Below are 22,827 nucleotides of genomic sequence, written 5' to 3' on the forward strand. Positions count from 1 at the left end.
GGCAATCTCGGCCATGCCTGGACCTACACTTATGTATTTTCATACGGTAGAGTTTCTACACTCCATAGATTAAGGTGTGGAGCTCTGCTGTTCCTCAAAGATTAATGCAAAGTACTACTGTTTTCTATTCAATTCATCTTATTTCGCTTCTAAGATATCCATTCGCACCCAAGAACGTGATGAAGGTGATGATTATATGTGACGCTCATCACCATTCTCCCCTATGAACACGTGCCTGACAAATACTTCCGTTCTACATGAAATAAGCTAGAATGAATATCTCTTAGATTTCCTCATCAGAATCTTCGTGGCGTAAGCTAGAATGATGGCGGCATTCAAGAGAATCCGGAAAGTCTAAACCTTGTCTGTGGTATTCCGAGTAGGATTCAATGATTGAATGACTGTGACGAGCTTCAAACTCGCGATTGCTGGGCGTTAGTGACAGACGCAAAAGAATCAATGGATTCTATTCCGACATGATCGAGAACCGACAGATGAATAGCCGTGCTGTGACAGAGCATGTTAGCATATTATTTACTGAGAGGAGGGGATGTAGCCACTGACAACGGTGATGCCCTTGCATAAAGCCAGCCATGGAAAGGAATAAGACTGATTGGATGAAGATAGCAGGAAAGCAGAGGTTCAGAGGAACAAAAGCATCTCTATTCGCTTATCTGAAATTCTCACCAGTAATTTACATAAGTATTTCTATCCTTCTTTCATTCTATTAATTATTATTCGAAAACACCATTATCAATTTATATCTGCCTAACTGAGATTTGCAAGGTGACCATAGCTTGCTTCATACCAACAATCTCCGTGGGATTCGACCCTTACTCACGTGAGGTATTACTTGGACGACCCAGTGCACTTGCTGGTTAGTTGTATCGAAGTTGTGAACCATGGTATTGGCACCATGTTCTTGGCGCCATTGCCAGGGAAAGAAAGAGCCATGAGTTTTACATAATCAAAGTGTAATCACGATTACACGTACCAAGTTGCTCACGTTGTCAGGGATCGTTTGAGCCTGGACATCACAATTTCGTGCACCAATAACAGAGTTACAACAAGCTTATCAGCATATGGCGGAGGAAAACCAACGAATGGAAAATCAAATAGTCGAGTTAACAAATGCTTGGATTGAAAATAATGATAATGAGCAATGGGAAGACGATGAAGAAAATTCTGACCCAACACACATATATGAAAATCAACAACCAGAGAAAAACCAACAAAACGATGACGATGACAAATTGGACAACGCTGCTAGACCATTCATAGCTGACATGATGAATTTTATGCTGCCTAGAAACTTCACGTTACCACTCACATTGACTCCCTACGATGGCATGGGAGATCCTAAAAAAAATGTCAAGATATTCTAATCTATGATGATAGTGAACAGTGCTTCGGATTCTATTTCATGTCGTTGTTTTCCTACATTTTTTAGACGGTCCTACACTTGATTGGTTTTCATCTTTTCATGTAGATTCAATTTCACACTTTTATGAGCTCGCCAAACAATTCGAGTATCAGTTCGCTGCATCTTCCATCTATTTACATGATTTCGACTATCTGAACACCGTCAAAGAAGGGCAGCACAAAAGTTTAAAGGACTATATCACACACTTCACTAAAGTAGCAATGAGCTTTCCAAACCTCCATCCTAAGGTGCATCTGCATGCTATAAAGAGCGGACTTTGCCCGGAAAAGTTCCAAGAAGCCATTACAGTGGCCAAACTTAAAACCTTGGCCGAGTTTAGGGAGAAGGCTAAGGGTCTAATAGAAATTGAAGAACTGTGCCAAACTCAGAAATCTGAAAAGAATTTAAACAATAAAGATGAAGAAAAAGTTCAGGACAACAAGAAACCTTTTTGGTTGGCGCCGCGCTACGATTCCTATACTCAATTGAACACCAAGAGGGAGGAAATCATCAAGGAAATACTAAATACCAAGCTAATCAACCCTCCTCGAAAGGCCGGAACCTACCAAGATACAAAGGATGTGGACAAGACAAAGTACTATACTTTTAACCAGAAGCATGAGCACACTACTGATGAGTGTATCGTAGCCAAAGACTTGTTCGAGTGCTTAGCTTGCCAAGGACATCTGGACAAATACATATTGGTCATTTTATAATTCAGTATATATATAGTTGGTCAAATTACATATTGTATAGATATAGTTGGTCATTTTATAATGTATAACTATCTGTTACTTCTGACTCTGAAAAAAAATTCAAGTTTTAACTCCTATGTTATCTTGGAGGGCTATACTTTATATTAATTTTTTCAACATCAAAAGTTCCGGTAATAATTTTTTAGATGCTAATGAGTCAAAGGATAATTTTTAATAAATTTTTAAAAATAATCTAATATTCCGTTTTAAATTCATAAGTTTATAAAAATATAATTTTTCTAAAATTTGAACTAAAACACAAAAATTGAATTTCTAGTCTTCTTCGTTTTGATTTTTTTGATATTTTATTTGACTCCAAATGGAGAGTATTTCCTTATTAACATTTATGTTTTAAAGTTAGTATAAACAATTAACTTAAAAGTAGTAAATGTCAATAATCTGTTATAAGTAATAAATCGAATCAAGCTGATTCGATTTATATTGTTCTATACTAGTTCAATCACATTGATTCGATTTGGTACTATAATGTATGATTTGAATTTAACTAATTCGATTTATATTTAAAATAATATTTCCATATAATTCGAACCCATGTGTTTCGATTTACTACTCTATTGTATAATTCGAATTAGAGACATTCATGTAATATTATTTGATTTGAGTAATTCATATAATATTGACATTGGTTTGGTTTATATAAGTGTTTTACCTAAATAAAAATATAAATTTATATAGCTCCAATTTCAAAATTTTTTTATATTAAAACACATATCAATTTTTTTTCTCCAAAATAGTAATGTATTCATTTATTAGTAAAATCAATACATAAAATAGGAGGGTCCTACATTAGAACAACCAGCATAAACTAAATGCGATACCCAATTGAAATTATTAATAAAGTTAACAACTTAAAAAAGAGATGAAAGGTTTTAGCATCTTCAACTCCTTTAGAATTATTCTACCAATTCCATGGCTAATGTGCTAATAAGGTCAAGAGTGCTTTCCTTATTTTCAAAAATTTATAGGTTCTTATTTACCCATAGTCTCCACATAATTATTGCTGTCAATGCCATACTTTTCTTCCGTTCTCGTCTCCGACACAATTCTTCCACTAATTTTAACCACTACCTCCGGGGCTCATTTTCCCTTGTTCCTTGCCTCCACCAATCTCCGAATCCAGCTTTTCTCCATGTGTGCATTGCCTGCAGACATTCAATTAAGCAATGGATAATTATTTCTCCTAAGTTCGGACATCTGGGACAACTTTCATTTATGACCGAAAAATGGCAATAGAGCTTTTGTTGCATAGGGAGGACACCGTGAAGGGCCTTCCACAAGAATATTCGCACTTTTGCTGGGCATTGAAGCTCCCACAAGTTTGTCTAAAGGCTTTTTTGTTTGCAGATTTCAGGGAGATGTTCTGCCGGTGGATGGTAGAAATGAAAAGTCACCGTATATTGTCCTTTGGAGTTGCGGCTCCAGGTAATGTAGTCTTCCTCAGATTCTTCTATTTCTGTTTGCATGATTGCTAAGGCTATGTCTTCCCTGAAATAGTTTCTGATGAGTTCTGCATTGCATTACCTGTTGTTGTTGAGTAATTGATTTACCCATCTTAAATCTAATTGAGAGTCGATTTGTTGATGGATTGAGATTTGGTTGAATAGTTTGAGGCATGACTCCTCATAAATGTTGATTGATATCTCTCTGCCCACTCTCTACCTTACTCCTTTCTCTAGTACTTTCCTACTTTTCAATAGGCTTCTTCAGGCCCATGATGGGTTCTGTCCCGGTTCTAGTTCTAGAAAGATGAAAATCTATAATACTTGCTTTTGTATATCTTGCTCACTAGAGAATTAGGCTTTGTTAACAATCTCCAATCTTGTTTAATCAACATAGCTAGATTGAAGGCTTTTAAGTTCTTAAAGCCTATTCCTCCTATCTTCTTGTCCCGACAAACTATGTCCCATTTTATCCACCTCTGTTTTCTTTCCTCACCGCGTTGTCCCCACCAAAAATCCATGATTTTCCCCTGCAGCTCATCAATCATTGTGTCAGGGAGTTTGAAACAGCTCAATGTGTAGATTGGGATAGCTGTAGCCACTGCCTTTACTACCACATCCCTTCTGCTCAGTGACAGTAAAGATCTTTTCCAGGATTGCAGCCTCTTCTGTCCCTTATCCTTAATGTATGCAAACGTCTATTTCTTGGACCTATGTACCACTGCTGGCAGACCTAGATACCTGTTTTGATTACCCACATGAGAAATTTGTAGAGTCTGTGCTAGTGAATCTCGGGTCTAAGTTGGAGTGTTTGAACTAAAGTAAGCGGAGGATTTATTTAAATTCACTAGTTGCCCACTAATGTCGCCATAGACTTCCAGCACCTCAAGTAATCTCTAGCATTCCTGTTGTGTTGCCTTACAAAAAAGAATCGAATTATCTGCAAAGAATAGGTGGTTGATTTTAGGACATCTTGAATTAAGTCTTACACCAGATATCTCTTGTCTTTGTTCTCCTCTGTGGAGCAGATGGAAAAATCCTTCTGCATAAATTAGAAAAAGATAGAGGGAGAGGGGGTCCTCTTGATGCAAGCCCCGGGATGGTTTAAAAAAATCATATGGTTGACCTTCCACAGTAACAGTGTAGGATGCCGTAGTGACACATTCCTTTATCCAACCGATCCATTTATCACATAACCCAAGTCTTTCCATAAGGTCCCAGACAAAACACAATTTTACTCTATCATATGTCTTGCTCATATCCAGTTTTACTGTCATTTCGTAATCACGATGGCGCTTGTTCTTCAAATAGTGCATAAACTCTTGACCTATGAGCACATTATCGCTGATTAGTCTGCCTTTAATAAATACACTCTGATTGTCACTAATGATTCCATTGAGGATCCCTTGCATCCGGTGAATTAAGGTTTTGGAGATAATTTTGTAGAACACACGGCTCAGGCTAATTGGCCGTATTTGTGTCATGTTTTTTGCGTTCTGTATCTTGGGAATCAGGCATATCTGGGTATGGTTCATAGCTCGCAGCAACCCCCCTACGAAGAAACTTGTGGTTGCATCAATTACATCCATCTTGATTATTTTCCAAAAGTGTTGGAAGAATTTGGCTGTGAAACCATTTTCTCCTGGCGCTGAGAAGGGATTGATGGAAAAAGTGGCTATCTTGATCTCTTTCTCCATTACTCTTCTTGTAAGTGTTCTATTTGTGCCCTCATTCACCTTTTTGCTCATAGATTAAAGTTTGATATTAGCATCTCTCGGGTTTGAGGTTGTGAATAGATTTTCAAAGTACTCTTGGACTATCTGGGCTATTTTTTTTGCCATGATTTATACTGTCATGCAATTTGTTAATTCGGTTTTTTCTTATTCTGTACTGAAATTTTGTATGGAAGAATTTCGTACTCTGGTTACCCCATTTTAGCCATTGGACTATTGATTTCTCCTTCCAATATCTTTCTTCCATCACATAGGCCTCGGTCAATTCTTCCTCTAGCTCCAGAATTTTCCGTCTATCCACCTCCCTTCCACCTCCTTTTGCTGTATCCAATTTCTCCTTTAGGTCTATTATGAATTTTTTAGAGTTGTGTATACTGGATTTTTGTCACTCTGCCAACATATGTCTACATCTTTTCAGCTTGCAATGCAGTTTAAACATTGGGGACCCTTGTATTCTAGTCCGCCATGCTTCTTTTACAATATTTGTCACTTTCTCGCTTTCACACCATCATTCTTAGAACCGGAACCTTCTTTTTGCTCTTCTCACCTCACTATTAGAAACTAGCATAATTGGGCTGTGATCTAAGCCTGTATCCTCCAAGTGAATAATGGAAGCTCTTGGGTAGTTGTTTTTTAGGGAAAGTGACTGCAAGCCTCTGTCTAGTCTTTCACGAATAAAATGACCTCTGAATTGTCTATTGCTCCATATGAATTTCCTCCCTACATATCCCAAGTCAACCATCTCACCTTCGTTAATGAAACTATTGAAGGAGTTAATGGAGGAAGTTGATTTCATTCTCCCCTTCTTTCTCATGAAAAGTTGAGATTGCATTAAAGTCACCAATTGCCAAGAAAGGTTTATTTGTTTCTCCTTTTAATTCTAGTATTTTCTTGAATTGTTCAGTTCTTGTATTTTCCTCGGCATGCAAATGTATTGCTACAACTTTCCAAATTTTCTATAGAATTGGATCTGCCCAAGTGAACATGATTAAGTAGTCTTTTGTATGCAAAATATTTACTTCCACATTGTCCTTTCAAGCAAGAACAAGGCCTCCTACTGTGCCTCTCGACTCCACACAATAGATTTGCTTAAAACCAATCTTGCCACAATGCTCTTTAACTACCGAGATAATATTTTTTGTTTCACATAAAAATATTACCTCGAGAGAATGGGATTTACAAATCCCTTTTATGCTATGAATTGTCAGAGAATCTTTTAAACTCCAACAGTTTCACATCATCATCTTTACGGACACTCGGGTGTTAATTGTGGGGTGGCACCCTCTCCTTTATTAGATTCTCCTCTTTTTCTGGGTATTGTTTCTTGTGATTGCTTGGAATTCTAGGTTCTTTTGATCTTCTTTTAGCACCTGCCACCTTAATGAAGCTTCTTCCATCCTATTGTTTCATAGTAGTCTTTTATTCCGTTGTTGTTCTGATTGCTGATTTGTTGCCCCAAAAACAAAGTTTGTTGGTAGGTCTTTTATACTTGCTTTTTCTCCCTGTATTCGGTCATTGGACATTCCTTGCATCACCTCAGAATTTCGGTTGTAGCATGCAGATTCTTTAATAAGAATAAGAGATTGTGAATTAGTGCTACTCTCTAGCTCCTTATTCTCACCTTCGCAGATTCTTCTTCCTTTGGACTTCATTGAGAGACTAGAAAGATTGTTGATGAAATTTATTGGAATCGGTTGTTGTGACCTTGAATGTCCACTTCGTTCTCCTGTACCTGTGTTTTGATCCTTTTTATCTCTCACTATTGTTTCTCTTTTTCCTCCTTGGTCAGATTTTAGCCAATCACCCCATTTTTCTTCTTTAACTTCTCCTCTAATTGAATCTTCAATTTGGATGGTGCATCCTCGTGTTTCATGGCCTATGTATCCACAATAATTGCAAAAGTTACCAATTTTTTCGTACTTGAGTGAGACCTCCAGCACCTTTTTGTTGGGGTCGGCAATCTTGAGTGTTCTCTTAAGTGGTTTTGTAATGTTGAGACTTATTTTGGACTTTTATAATGCAGTTCTCCCTGCCTTTCACATAGAAGAAATCAACATTCAAGACGTTCCCAATAGCACTCTCCAATTTTCGTCCCAGTTTTTTTGTTTTGTAGTGCTCCGGTAATTCCTATATTTGGATCCAAATTGGGACTTTTGAAAATTTTGAATCTTCTATAACTTCATCCTTCTTTTACCATTTTAGATTTAATATGTAATTTTTAAGCAGTCATGGTACTCATCTTTCGATTCTGACGACATCTTTTTCTTCTTCAAAAAACAATTGGAAAAGATTTCTTCCTGTGTCCACAACTTTAAATCCTTTTGGACGTCTCCATATTGCTTGAATAGCAGGTTCAATTGTGCCAATGAAAAAGGCTGTCTGCCAAGAGTCTTCCTATCAAGCTTTTTGAACACTTTTCCACCTCTACTTGTATATCCTTCTCATCGATTGTGATTATTGCGTCTTCCATGTCAGTTTTGTCTTCTGTTGTAGCAGCATTGGCTGCCATCCTGAGACTTGATCACTCACACTCACTCTCACTGGTTGAAACTTTATTGCTCACGCACGCTGGCAGGTTAAGTTTTGATTACTCACTCACAGGTTGAATCTTGCTTGATCACTCACACTCACTCTCACAAGTAAGAATTAGGATTACCCTACTAAACCCTAGCAGAGCACTTCTAAACCCTATGGTCCCTATGGTCACTTTTTTACATTTTTAAACACGTCAAATTTAACATTAGTTTATATATATTTTTTAATTAATTTTTAAATAATATAATATTTATCCCACTGTAGTTTCAATTAATTTCTGTAATTTTGACACCATAATCAACGGTATTGTTTGTTCCACGCTTGAGAAAATCGCATTCAGGTCTTTCTTTTTCAACTTATAATTTTTTCTCTTTTTATTTTATTTTTTTAATGTGTGAATTTCGCTGTTTGAGCTTTAGTTCAGTTAATTCTTAGTTGTAATTCTTTTTGCTGTCAGATCATGTTAATGTGCGTGATGTTTTTTTTTTTTAATTTTTTATTCTCAAATTCATGTAATGAAAGATAATGTAGAGGGTGGCTGACGGTGCTTGTGGTGGTGGGAAAGGGAGTGGAGGAGGGTGAGTGTGGGACTGTGGGATGGGGCGGAGCAGGAGGAGGTGAAGATGAGTGCAAGGATAATTTTGGTATTTTATATTAAAACAAACCATATTAAGGGGGTTAATATATATTGAAAAACCAAGGAGGAATTGGGTGTAGTTTAGGCAAATCTGGATTTGTAAGTATAATTTCTCAGAAATAAAGATTGGCTTAAGTCAACAATGTGTAAAGACAAAAGTTAATTCTTAGAGGACTTGCTAGTTTTGTGTCCAAGATTTGGAACCAATCTCCTGCATGACACGGCTCATGACTTGATGCATATTGCATGATTTTAATTTCCACACGGAATGTGGAGTGTGGACCACTCCTTTCTGCATCATGTGTGGAATTTGGGAGTGAGACTCAGCAATGCATGAGAGTCAGTCAACTCCTGTAATGGAGCCTGAGCCTTACTTAACTGTTGTGTTTTGGCTAGTGAGTTCATCACTAAGAATCATTCTCATTTCAGAATAGTTAAGACTCCACAAAATCCTATGGCATCAACACCTGCTCTGTTATTGCTAGTGTTGTTGATGCTATTTGCAAATGAAACCACAGCTGAGACAAACCACACCCACCTCATTCCTATAGGATCTACGATCTCTCCTACAGGCAAAAATACTTCATGGTCTTCACGTTCTGGCCTCTTTGCTTTTGGCTTTTACCCTCACGGTAACAGCTATGCTGTTGGAATATGGCTGCTTACTCAACCTAAACACACAATTGTGTGGACTTATCATCCTTATAGTCCATCAATGTCTTCAAATTCCACATTGAGATTGACCAAAGAAGACGGGCTACTTCTTCTGCAAGAAAATGAAGACCCAGAGTTTCTCATTCCACTTTATTTTTTACATCAGGCTAAAGTAGAAGTGGCTTCAGCATCTATGCTTGATTCTGGCAACTTTGTGCTTTATGATAAGAATTTTAGTATGTTATGGAGTAGTTTCGGTGACCCAAGTGACACCATATTAGGTGGCCAGAATTTAACAGGTGGAATGGGCCTGGTCTCTAGTGTGTCACAATCAGACCATTCGAGTGGACATTTTTTGCTAAGCAGGCAGCTTGATGAACACCTAGCTGCTTGCCGTGTGAACAGCACATGTGAACCGGAGGATGCTTATTGGGCTAAAAACACATACTTTGAAGGTTATGGTTATCTACAGCTCAGTCTTAGCATTGAAGGTTCGCTTTGCCTAAAAGATTATTCCTCTGGTTCTGAACTGGAGTGTTTAGCTAGTAGCAAGAACCTCACAGACAAGTCAAAGAATGCAACTTTTATCTACCGTGCTACACTTGATGAAGATGGGGACTTCAGACTGTATGCTCACCAATTCGAGGGAAATACTAGCTCAGGTGTGCAAACGCTGTGGAAAGCCGTGGAGGGGGATAAATGTCAAGTCCCACTTTGTGGCTTGAACAGTTACTGCTTCATCAAGAGCGACAAAGTCATGTGTCAGTGTTATCCCGGTTTCATCCCTATCAAGAGTGGTGGTAACGATACCAGGTTTCTCGACTGCGAACAGAACCACAGCAAAGATAATTGTGAGAGCATAGAGGACCCAACAATGATGTACAATATGACTTCCTTAAAGGATATCTACTGGGGTGGTTCTCCTTATTTGGTTGTGCCAATAGAGATGGAAACTTGCAAGAAGTCTTGTCGGAAAGACTGTGATTGCAGGGCGGTGTTATATAAGAGCGGCATCTGCGAAAAATATAAGCTTCCACTTCTATATGGCAGAAGCTCTAAAGATGCATCAATGACGGCCTTCGTGAAGATGCCTTCAGGAATTGTCCTAAGTCCTACTTCAAACCAAACTGCTCTATCTCCAACAAAGCCCTGCGTCTTTGTTGATGACAAGAGAAGTCTTATAATGATTCTGTCCCTTACCCTGGGTTGGATTTCGTTTTTTGGTTTGGTCTTTGTATTGTATATTTTCATCATTTACAGGCATCAAGTTCATAGGTATGCAATATTATCTGCAAGTGAAAATCTAGGATTTGTAGAAGAATGTTCCTTGCGTTCATTTTCCTTTGATGAACTTGTGAAATCAACTGGAGGCTTTGCAGAGGAGATAGGCAGAGGATCTTTTGGAGCGGTTTATAGAGGCACAATTGGTGACAGTAACAGAAGGGTTGCTGTGAGGAGACTTGAGAAATTTGTTGATGAAGGGGAGAGGGAATTCCAAGCAGAAATCACAGCCATTGCTCGAACTCATCATAGGAATCTGGTGAAGCTCATTGGTTTCTGCATTGATGGATCCAGGAAGCTTCTTGTTTTTGAATATCTCAGCAATGGGTCTCTTGCAGATCTTCTCTTCAAGTCTCATATGACTATGGCTTGGAAAGAGAGATTAAAGATTGCATTAGACGTGGCTAGGGGAGTCTTGTATCTGCATGAGGAGTGTGATGTTCGGATTATCCACTGCAACATAAAGCCTCAGAATATACTCATGGATGAAGTGTGGACTGCAAAGATATCCGATTTTGGATTTGCAAGGCTGTTGAAACCCAGCTATTCAAGAATGAAGAAAATGGATGACAAGAGAAGTAGGTACTTGGCACCTGAATGGCAGAAGGATGAATCAGTGTCAGTTAAAGCTGATGTTTATAGTTTTGGGGTGGTGTTACTGGAGATTGCATTCCGTAGAAGCAGTATTGATATGAATGTTGCATCACCAGAAGAGATAGTTCTTTCCAGCTGGGTATATAAATGCTATGCGGCGGGGCAGTTGAATAAGCTTGTGGCAGATGATGAAGGCGAAGATGTAGATTGGAAAATACTTGAAAGAATGGTGAAGTTGGGGTTGTGGTGTGTTCAAGACAAACCATCTCTTCGTCCGACAATGAAGGATGTGATCTTAATGTTGGAAGGACTGAAAGATATTCCGGTTCCTCCCTCTCCAGCCTTCTTTGTTGAATAATCTAGGGACACCACCGTCCATTTTTATGTTGTTCTTGTCATCCATGTTGTGTGTAGCGTTTGTACTTGTCGTGCCATCCATGGGAGTACATAAAAAGAAAGGTTTATGTTTTCATATTGCATATAATAATAACAGTTGTTTATAAATTGTATTTACATGTATGCCAGTGGAGATTCACATAATAATAATATTAGTTTTTCATTTCTACAGCTTCAAAACGTTTGGTTACGCTACTCTATTATATATGGAATCATTATCATAGACACAAATGTTCATTAATATATTATCACACTTTGGATTTAAATCGATGAATCTTCCCCTGCATTACATGGGTAATTTACATGTTATATTCATATTTGATTCATGCGGTTCAACAGGGGATTCACTAACTCGAAACTTTGACCGAGTCCATGGTCTCATTGAGCTTTAACAAAATAATGTATGAGTTCCTTGTTTACCAGGTCTAAAGACCGTGGAAGATACTCCAAATGTGTGATAATGAAGATTGACGTTCATTGTCTAGTTAGAAAGCTTCTTAGGCTTTTCTTCACTAGGTGTCTTTCCACAACTGGTCCAAGAAATTTTGGTCTTATTTGTTTGCACTATTGCTAGTTTTCCACTTGATGTTGATTTGAGTGGTTATAGATGAAGCAAGGTCTTTGTATGGCATTTCCTATAAAGCTCAAAGCATGAAAGGCAATGATGTTATGAGCCAGTTTGCATCTCTTGTTATCAAGACCAAAGTACTGATTTGAGTAGTTATGAATACTCTTTCTGCAAGTGCCGTTGGTATCTTCCTATTGCTCCTGTCCTTATGTTATGTAGGAAGAACAACAGAAACACAAGTTCCAGTTACAAAGATAACACCCGGTTCCTCACTTCACCCTGCCACTAACCCTACTCACTGGTCTTCTTCTTCTGGCCAATTTGCATTTGGCTTTTATAAGCAAGGTAGTGGCTATGCCGTTGGAATCTGGTTGGTTGATGCGAAGAACAATACGGTGGTATGGACTGCAAACCGAGACGATCCACCAGTTACTTCAAATGCAACTCTACAGCTGACTGCACAAGGTAAATTTGTTGTGCAAACAGAACAAGGAAAAGAGATGCTCTTTGCTAATGCAACTGCTTCCTATGCCTCCCTGCTCGATTCTGGAAACTTTGTACTATATAACCAGACTTATGGCATCATATGGCAGAGTTTTGATTTCCCAACCGATACTATGTTAGGTGGTCAATCTCTACCTTCTGGAGGTCAATTATTGTCTAGTTCTTCAGATACCAATCATTCAAGTGGACGATTTCGCCTTAAGATACAGGATGATGGAGACTTTGGTCTGTATCCAGCACATACAACTGACACAACAAGGGATGCTTACTGGCCGCAAGGTACTCCATTATATAATGATAAGATAGTCAAAGGCAAAGCTTATCTTTACCTCAACAAAACAGGTTTGCTGGTGTCCAAGAATGGTAGCAATAGTGTTATTTCGAGCCATTATGGACCTTTATCTGGCGATAGTGTCGGCAGCAACCAGACCATTTATCGTGCAACCCTGGACCCTGATGGGGTTTTCAGGCTGTATGCTCATGATAAAGGTAGTGTGTCCAAGAAAGTTTCACAGTGGCCATGGGATGACGGATGTGAGGTAAAGGGTTACTGCGGCTTTAACAGCTACTGTACATTCAACGACGACAAACCCTACTGCTATTGTCTTGAAGGTTTCGACTTTATAGAGCCAGATCAACCCACTCTTGGCTGCAAAAGGAACTTCTCAATTGCAGAGTGTAGAGGTGAGAAAGGCAGCGCAGCTGCAGCCTATTATAACATGGTCACCATGCTAGATATTCAATGGGATGATCACGCTTATTCCGGGGCCGATATGGAGCACGAACAAGAATGCTCTGATTCTTGTTTGGCTGATTGCAACTGTTGGGGTGCCCTTTATGAGAACGGGAAATGCTTGAAACAAGGGATGCCTTTCAGATATGTCTCAAGGAGAGTTGAAGAGTTCTCAGCCACAGCCAGCACAATGTTCTTAAAGGTGGGAAATATCACCCATAAAAGCAGGAATCCTAATGATGTATTCATGTCTCTCCCAATCAGGAGTACTAGCAACAAAGCAGTTGTCACTATCATTGTCATCACATCGGTGTTCACTCTTCTTTTATGCTCAATGATCACCATCTCTTGCCACCTGATTTACAAGACTCGAGTTCTAAGGCTTCAGAGGCAGATGGAGACTGGGAACTTAGGCCTAAATGAAGAAGTGGCCTTGAGAAGATTTTCATATAGTGAACTGAAGCGGGCAACAAACGGTTTCAAGCAAGAGCTGGGTAAGGGTTCTTTTGGAGCAGTCTACAAAGGCAGCTTATACAAAAGTAGAAGATCCATTGCAGTGAAGAGACTAGAGAAGCTAGTTGAAGAAGGAGAAAGAGAGTTCCAAGCAGAGGTGCGAGCCATCGGAAAAACACATCACAGGAACCTTGTTCGCTTGCTGGGATTTTGTGCCGAGGGTCCCAAGAGGCTTCTGGTCTATGAATACATGAGTAATGGTTCCCTTGGAAAGCTCATCTTTGGGGGTGAAAAGCGTCCTGATTGGCATGAGAGAGTGAGAATAGCACTGGATATTGCAAGAGGGATCCTTTATCTCCATGAAGAGTGTGAGGCACCCATTATTCACTGTGACATAAAGCCTCAAAATATCTTGATGGATGAATTTTGGACTGCAAAAATATCTGATTTTGGTCTAGCAAAACTCTTAATGCCAGATCAAACGAGAACCTTCACAGGGATTAGAGGGACAAGAGGGTATGTGGCTCCAGAATGGCACAAGAACACCCCAATATCAGTGAAGGCAGATGTTTACAGCTATGGTGTTGTGCTGCTGGAAGTTATATGCTGCAGAAGGAACATCGAAATTAGCGTTTCTGTACCAGAGGAGATTCTTCTCTCTAGCTGGACCTATAACTGCTTTGTTGCTAAAGAGTTGCATAAGCTAGTTCCTAGGGAAATAGTGGATAAGAATGTTTTGGAAAATATGGTGAAGGTAGCACTGTGGTGTATCCAAGATGAGCCTGCTCTCCGGCCAACAATGAAGAGTGTGGTGTTGATGTTAGAAGGGGTTACTGATGTAGCTATTCCTCCTTGTCCAACAACCTCTATTTCTATGTAAATTCTCTTCTGCACTGTGGGAAATAATATTGATGTGTCTTTGTGTTTTTCAGTTTATATGTTTGTCTTCTGTTTAGTGCGTTTCAAATTCTTTCAATTGTTCTCGGTGGTGTTGAGATATATAACAAGGTACAAGAAAGAAGCTAATGTAATTCCCATGATAATTAATGTTTTATCAAAACCACTGCTTTTGAATTGATGATCAGAAGTTCAAGACACTACAGTTTGTGATATATGAATTGTACTGTTAATCTATTATAAGCATAATAATCACAAACATGTCATTTTAATGTTTACTTTGTTAATATAAAATAGAAATGAATAAAAGAAGGTAAAATTTTCAGAGAGAATATGAGTAGTGATTTTGATAGTGAAGTCAAGATCATTGAGTTTGACTGGAGCATTGCATCATAGCCATAGGATGAATTGAAGGGTTCTTTCAAGTGTAGAACACGGCATAACTCGGTGGCTGGTTTTTGTGTTCATGTTATGAATTTATGGGTGATTTGATTATTTATTGGTTCATTATAATAATTTTAGTCTCTTAGATACTGACTCAAAATCTTCCACATAATATATAAACAGTGACGTTTGAGAGGAAAATGAAGACTACAGAAAATAATTGTTCAGGCTCTATTCTAATATTAGTGTTTGACAGTGAAATCAACCTATATTATTTTCAACCAACTCAATGCTCTTGTTATTTTTGCTTCAACACATGAGACTTGATAATACAGTTACAGTTCAGCAACACGCCACAGCCATAGGATGAATCAAGTGAAGAACACGGCACACATATCATTCATTCATTCATTCCTTCGTTCTTTTCTCTTACTATAACTAAGCAATGATCCATATTCTCACTTTTATGATCTTTGTGTTATTTTATTGCTACCCTTTTTCGCTATTTTGAATATTATTTTATGAAACTACTCTTAGATAAACGGATGTATCTAAAAATTTCTAAATTGTACTACTAGTTTGCATTGTCATTTTTATGCTTTAGATTTCAAATATTCTGATTGATAATAAATCAAACAAAGAAACTAGAGATCTAATGTAACTCATTCTCAAACCAACTTACAATCTCTTAAAATAGTAGGACTTCAATTTATTTTGTCGAATTTCAGAAAATTTGAAATCTGACTCCTATTTTCAAAATTTGGTGAGTAAAATATTTTGCTATTTTCTTTTGTCCTGGATACCCCATTTTTTCCCCTCCTTAATGCTAGTTTTTGTTATTGGGTCTTGTTTTCCTTCTCTTTTCTGAAACTTTTGGATCTGATTTTGGAACAGCAAAGCTATGTTAGAATACTACTACGTATGGCAATGTCAAATGCCAATCAGCCAATGTAACGTGTGACATTAGCACTCAATCAATGGAAGCTAACTAACTAACGAATTGTACTCTTGTGACGTACTTAAAAAAGGATTAAATCCCGCTATAACTGACTCTTTATTAGCCTTGATCAAGTAAATGCCAAGTTGAAGTTGCATTCCTTTGAAGTATTGTTCTATTCTAGTTTCAGCCATGCATACTCGTTAGTTTTTGTTTCGTTAGAGTCTAAACTTATTCAGACAAGAAGCAAACTAATGTTAGGAAATTATTTTAATTTCCTAATTTGTTTGTGTGTAATACATATATTAATTATAATAATAAATTATGCTATTTTAAATTAAATGACTTATATAATGGTGATCTCATTTATTGTTATAAATGTTAAATTGAATAAGTCATTATTACTTTTGATTTGGAATTAAATGAGAATAAAATCGGATATTATCTTTTGTTCCTTAGATAATTATCTTTTGGATTTTAGATATATTATCTTTTGGACTTTAGATATTATTTTATTTGGGTTTTACGGTTTAATGGGTGTCATACTCAAATATAAATAGGCATTCAGGGTTTCGGTCCCCAATATACCAAAGCCGCCTTTGTTGCTCTTTCCCCATCAAAAGAATTGCAGTTCAGTCACTTAAGAATACAGAAGGCTTTGGTTGAGAAAGATCGAAAGAACCACAAGATCCAAATCCTTCTATCAATTTCTGAATTTCTACGAGTAAAGGTGCGCTTCCGCATCATGCTATATTTTTGATGATTCAATATAGATGATCTGGATTAATAAAATAATTTATTCCAACAAATAATATCAGAGCTATCCATAATTCAATTATCAATTTATTTTATTAGATCAATATACATATAGATATGCGTGTTTATATTATATATGAAATTGATGCACGCTTCATGAAATTGTTCTTGATTATGTGCGTGCATGGATACGTATATATTCGGTTATATATGTAAAAATATCCCCTCCATGCCTTTTTGGTTGCCTTTATTTATATGGATAAATCTAGGGGATAACACTTTTATTAAAATTTGGCCAATATTTAACTATTAAAAAAAATGATTAATCTTATACTATTAAATTTTATCTCACACAATTAAAAATATTAATGATAGTTAATATTTTTAGATTATTATACCCACTTATTTTATAATGATAGTTAATTTTATCTCATTGAATAAAAAAAATATTATTTAATTGTTACAAAGGAAACTAGTAACAATTTAGATTATTATACCCACTTATTTTATAAAGGTTTGGTTTTAGAATAAATTGATTAAACATTATGCTGCCAAAGTAGCCTCTTTTATGAAAATTGATTTATTTAAAACACTAGGAATATAGTGATATGTACTTCATGCAAATATTGGTCAGTCCAAAGAAAGGTCTATATTTGGCCGAATTACATACACATATTAATGGTAAATAAATATTTGGGTAACTGATTAAGAATAAAGTAATACTCATTATTTATGCGAAAAATAATCGACCCAAAGGAAGTTTATTGTTTGGCCAAATAATAAGCATTGCACACTTTTGTTTATTTTCTATTAATTATGCGGTCAATAATCGGCTCAAAGGAAGGTTGTTGTTTGGCCAATTAATAGAAAATATATGCGATAATAAATAGGTTGCGAAGTTTAAGTCTCCATGTGTGCATTAAGACGGTCCAAAGAAAGGCTTCATGTGTGACAGGAATTTTGACAATATTTAATTACTGCAATGAGAGTATCACTTACAGTTAATTTTTCTATCCAAAGATTGAAAATTAATGTTGTTCTAGATATCTTAATATGAATTTTTTTCCATTATTTAACTAATGTTTACTTCATGTTTATTTGTTCTAATCCGGAAACTATGGATTTAGCTACCAATGTTAGCACAAATTAGTAGTATTCCTATGATAAATGGTTCAAACTTTAAAGTTTAGAAGGATACCGTGGAGATTGTCCTCGATTGTATGGATTTAGATATAGCTCTTTGAGAGGAGAAACCCACTTCCACTCCGAAAAATCTCAATGAGGTTAAAATAGAGAAGTGGGAGAGATCCAATCGAATGAGCATTATGATCATGAAACGCTCAATTCCTGAGGCGTTTCGGGACTCAATTACTAAAGATAAAGATGCCAAACAGTTCCTAAAGGATGTTAAAAAATTCTTTACTAAGAATGAAAAGGCAGAGGCAAGTAGTCTTTTGAGCAAACTTGTCTCCATGAGGTATAAAAGTAAAGGGAACATAAGGGAGTACATTATGGAAATGTCTCATCTTGCTTCAAAATTGAAAGCACTAAAGTTAGAGTTGTCTGAAGACTTACTCGTGCATTTCATTTTGATCTCCCTTCGTGCACACTTTGGGCAATTCAAAGTGAGTTATAATACTTTGAAGGACACTTGGTCCTTAAATAAGCTTATATCTCACTGTGTGCAAGAAGAAGAGAGGCTGCAGAAAGATAAGATTGAAAGTGCTCACATAACTTCATCTTCTTAGTATAAAAGAAAGCATGATACTATTGCGGATATGCCTTCTCAGCGGAAAAAGGCTAAGAAACAAGATCAAGTTTCAACCTGTTTCTTCTGTAAGAAGGTAGGACACATGAAGAAAGATTGTACCAAAATATGCCACCTGGCGTGTAAAGAAGGGTATAATTCTTACTTTCGTTTGTTCTGAGTCTAGTTTAAGTTATGCACCTGTTGATACTTAGTGGGTAGATTCTGCTGTTACTACTCATGTAAATGTTACTATGCAGGGTTGCCTGTGGAGCCGACCGCCAAGTGATGCTGAAAGATACATTTATGTGGCAGACGACAATATAGTTGCAGTCGAAACTATAGGAACCTTTAGATTATGTTCCACGAGTGAATTTTACTTGGATTTATTAGAGACATTTTATGCACCGTCATTTATACGGAATTTGGTTTTTATTTCTCGTTTGGACAAATCAGGTTATTTTTGTTCGTTCGGAGACAATAAAGTCAGTCTCTTCTATAATTCGAATAATATTTGCTCTAGTCATTTGGTGGATAATCTATATAGGCTTGACTTAAATTCCTATAATAATGAAATACTGCAAACGGGTACAAAACAAAAACTAAATGAGAATTCGGCATCATTATGGCACAAACGCCTAGGTCACATCTCTAAACAGAGAATTCAGAGGCTTGTGTCAGATGAAATTCTTGGACCCCTAAATTTGGTAGACTTTGAAATCTGCATTGAGTGCATAAAAGGGAAAAGGACAAACAAAAAAAAATTAGGTGCCGAGAGAGCTAAAAATGTCTTAAAACTGATACATACCGATATATGTGGCTCATTCCCTACTATCTCTTGGAATGGACAACGGTACTTTATTACGTTAATAGATGATTACTCTCGTTACGGGTATCTATATTTAATTCATGAAAAGTTCCAAGTCTTGGATGTTTTTAAGTCTTTCAAAGCTGAAGTTGAACTTCAACTTGGAAAGAAAATTAAAGCTATCAAATCTGATCGTGGTGGTGAATACTATGGAAGATATGATGGTTCAGGTGAGCAACGTCCCGGGCCTTTTGCTCTTTTCCTAGAGGAGTGTGGTATTGTTCTGCAATACACCATGACAGGCAAACCTAGCATGAATGGTGTTGCAGAATGAAGGAATCGAACTCTTAAGGACATGGTGAGAAGTATGATTAGTCATTCTTCCTTGCCTGAATCACTCTGAAGAGAAGCCTTAAAGACTGCAGTGTACATCCTTAATAGGGTGCCAAGCAAAGCAGTTAACAAAACCCCATATGAAATTTGGACTGGGAAAAGGCCCAGTATAAAGCATTTGCATATTTGGGGATGTCCAGCTAAGGCACGACCTTATAGGCCGTATGAAAGAAAATTGGACTCAAGGACAATTAGTTGCTACTTTGTTGGTTACGCTGAGCGTTCACGGGGGTACAAGTTTTACAATTCTGCATCAAGGTCTATTTTTGAAATGGAAAATGCGAGATTTCTTGAGGATGTTGAGTTTGGGGGAAGGAAACATTAGAAATGTTGCTTTTGATGAGGATTTTATAACTGACAATGATCAGGACCTTGTGCCTATTATTATTCAAGATACAGTTATAGTACAAAAGTACAATAAAAATCCTACTATAGATCTAGTTACAGTACAAGAGAACAATGAGAATATTGTTGTTGCTTAAGATGCTGCTACAGTACAGAAAAATAATGAGAATCCTCCTCAATTCTAACCCATACAGCAAGCTCAACAACCTCAAGAAGTGTCATTAAGGAGATCCAATAGAGAAAAGAGAAAATCCATCTATGGTCTCAAACAAACTTTCCGTTAATGGTATCACAAGTTCATCAAGTCATTACCTCAAGGTTTTAAGAGAAATATCATAGATGAGTGTGTATACTGCAAGTTCAGTGGGAGTAAATATATATTTTTTGGTCTTACATGTTGATGGAATTCTACTTGCCAGTAACGATATAGGCTTGTTGCATGAAACTAAGAAATTTCTATCAAACAAATTCAATATGAAAGATCTTGGTGATGCCTCTTTTGTATTAGGAATCGAGATACTAAGAGATCGCTCTCAAGGTATTCTTGGATTATCATAAAAGAACTATATCGATAAGATTTTAAGTAGATATGGCATGGAAAGTTGTAGACCAATGGACACACCCGTAGCTAAAGGAGACAAGTTCAGTCTCAAAACAATGCCCTAAAAATGATCTTAAGAGGAAAACAATGCATGATAAACCTTATGCATTAGTACTAGGGAGCTTAATGTATGCTCAAGTCTACACACGTCCTGATATATCATTTATAGTGGTAGTGTTGGGTAGATACTTAAGCATCCGGGCAGGGATAATTGGATAGCTGTTAAACGCATAATGCGTTATTTAAAGAGAACAAAGGATAATATGCTTATTTATCGGAGATCAGAAAATTTGGAGATCATTAGGTACTCTAATTCCGATTTCATGGCATATGTTGCGAAACTTTGTCACTGAGCTTCGTATAGTGGATGACATTGAAAGGTCATTAAAGATATTTTGTGACAATAAGTCAGCAGTACTATACTCCAACAACAATAAGAGCTTGACAAAATCGAAGTATATAGACATCAAGTTCTTAGTTGTCAAGGAGAAAATTCAAGAAAAACAGATTTCCATAGAACATATAGGAACAGAATATATGCTAGCAGACCCATTAACCAAGGGATTGATCCCTAAAGTCTTTCATGAGCACACTGCTCGAATTGGCGTCAATATTTGTGATGCCTTGGTTTAGTGGGAGTTTATTTTATGCTATATGTCCTATGATAGATAATTGAATTATTTTTCTGCAGAATTAAGTTGATGGTTTATTTCATGTTATGTGAAATTTTCATTGCAATATTTGTAGTATTTGATCTCAATAAAGTTTTAAAGTTGGACCAGCTGGAAATAATCATGCATGAGATCATTTGGCATGTAATTTCTATATTACTCATCCAAATTTGATCTATGTCGTTAAGTATATTAGGATGGTGATTGTCATGATTTAGTCACGACATTAATGTGATAAAAGCTGCGGTAGTTCCATATCTAATATATGAGACGGACCAGATTGTTAAAGTAATGAGAGAAATAGCATTCAGATACGCGCATAAAGTTTATAAGATGTGATTATATCAAGAAAGAATATATGTATAGCCCAAGTGGGAGATTGTTAGGAAATTATTTTAATTTCCTAATTTGTTTGTGGGCAATATATATATTAATTATAATCACAAGTTATGCTATTTCAAATTAAATGACTTATATAATGGTGATCTCATTTATTGTTATAAATGCTAAATTGAATAAGTTATTATTACTTTTGATTTGGAATTAAATGAGAATAAAACCAAATATTATCTTTTGTTCCTTAGATAATTATCTTTTAGATTTTAGATATATTATCTTTTGGACTTTAGATACTATTTTATTTGGGCTTTAGGGTTTAATGGGTGTCATGCTCAAATATAAATAGGCCTTCAGGATTTCGGTCCCTAATATACCAAAGCCGCCTTTGTTGCTCTTTCCCCATCAAAGATGTTGCAGTTCAGTCACCTAGGAATATAGAAGGCTTTGGTTGAGGAAGATCGAAAGAACCACAAGATCCAAATCCTTCCATCAATTTCTGATTTCTACAAGTAAAAGTACGCTTTCGCATCATATTATATTTTTGATAATTCAATATGGATGATCTGGGTTAATAAAATAATTTATTCCAACTTGCTAGCCTCTTTGGAAGTAAAGTAATACAGAAACAATGCACATAACCATATATAATTAATCAACTCAGGGGAGACAGCAACATTAACATTAACATTTTTCTTTTCACATGGAATTAGAAGTTGGGCAAGGAGGAATTGCCACATAAGTAATAATTTGTTTTATTGTTTATGATCCAATATTGCCTATGTCCGTTATATGCACAGTTCATATGATTCATTCATTGATGTTAATAAATTAATGAGTAATTACCCAAATCAATTTTGGAGAATTTTAGAATTGGGTATTTTAGTCCTAAGAAAAATTAATACACAGATCAATCTTTAAGGTTTTATTCTGGCAGACAAATCAACTTTTAGTTTATTTTCTGGCAGAGTAATTACTCAAATCAGTCTCCAAAAATTTTAAAAACGGACATTTTAGTCCCAAAAAAAAAACTAATGTACAAATCAATTCCTAACGTGTCTCTCTGTTAGACATAATAGTCCTCTGTCCAAAAATAAAATAAAATAAAATAATTATTATGAATTGCACAATAATATTGTACTATATTTTTTGTATTTTTTGGACAAAAATAATGATAAATTTATTCATTAAATTCTTATATATATATATATATATATATAGTCACT

At 36.4% G+C, this 22,827-nt stretch overlaps 3 protein-coding genes across 3 annotated transcripts; all 3 read left to right on the forward strand.

The window, feature by feature from the left end:
• On the forward strand, positions 1,083-2,139 carry LOC107633070. Its single transcript, XM_016336702.1, has 2 exons — positions 1,083-1,347; positions 1,451-2,139. The coding sequence occupies exons 1-2, from the start codon at positions 1,083-1,085 to the stop codon at positions 2,137-2,139; spliced, it is 954 nt and encodes a 317-aa protein (XP_016192188.1).
• Positions 6,653-11,644, forward strand: LOC107630435 (G-type lectin S-receptor-like serine/threonine-protein kinase LECRK2). Its single transcript, XM_016333555.2, has one exon. It carries the CDS (start codon positions 8,998-9,000, stop codon positions 11,428-11,430), a length of 2,433 nt encoding a protein of 810 aa, XP_016189041.1. The 5' UTR covers positions 6,653-8,997; the 3' UTR covers positions 11,431-11,644.
• LOC107634422 (G-type lectin S-receptor-like serine/threonine-protein kinase LECRK2) lies at positions 11,701-14,662 on the forward strand. The gene has a single exon (XM_016337930.2). It carries the CDS (start codon positions 12,192-12,194, stop codon positions 14,604-14,606), a length of 2,415 nt encoding a protein of 804 aa, XP_016193416.1. The 5' UTR covers positions 11,701-12,191; the 3' UTR covers positions 14,607-14,662.

This window comes from Arachis ipaensis, chromosome B03, assembly GCF_000816755.2.
Source record: "Arachis ipaensis cultivar K30076 chromosome B03, Araip1.1, whole genome shotgun sequence".
Classification (NCBI taxonomy): domain Eukaryota; kingdom Viridiplantae; phylum Streptophyta; class Magnoliopsida; order Fabales; family Fabaceae; genus Arachis; species Arachis ipaensis.

What these genes read in the sequence shown, in the direction of transcription:
- LOC107634422 (XM_016337930.2), top strand. Translation starts at nt 12,192, where the DNA reads ATGAATACTCTTTCTGCAAGTGCCGTTGGTATCTTCCTATTGCTCCTG.
- LOC107630435 (XM_016333555.2), top strand. Translation starts at nt 8,998, where the DNA reads ATGGCATCAACACCTGCTCTGTTATTGCTAGTGTTGTTGATGCTATTT.
- LOC107633070 (XM_016336702.1), top strand. Translation starts at nt 1,083, where the DNA reads ATGGCGGAGGAAAACCAACGAATGGAAAATCAAATAGTCGAGTTAACA. An exon ending in CACATTGACTCCCTACGATG is followed by an intron (nt 1,348 to 1,450) that starts GCATGGGAGATC and finishes TACATTTTTTAG; the next exon opens with ACGGTCCTACACTTGATTGG.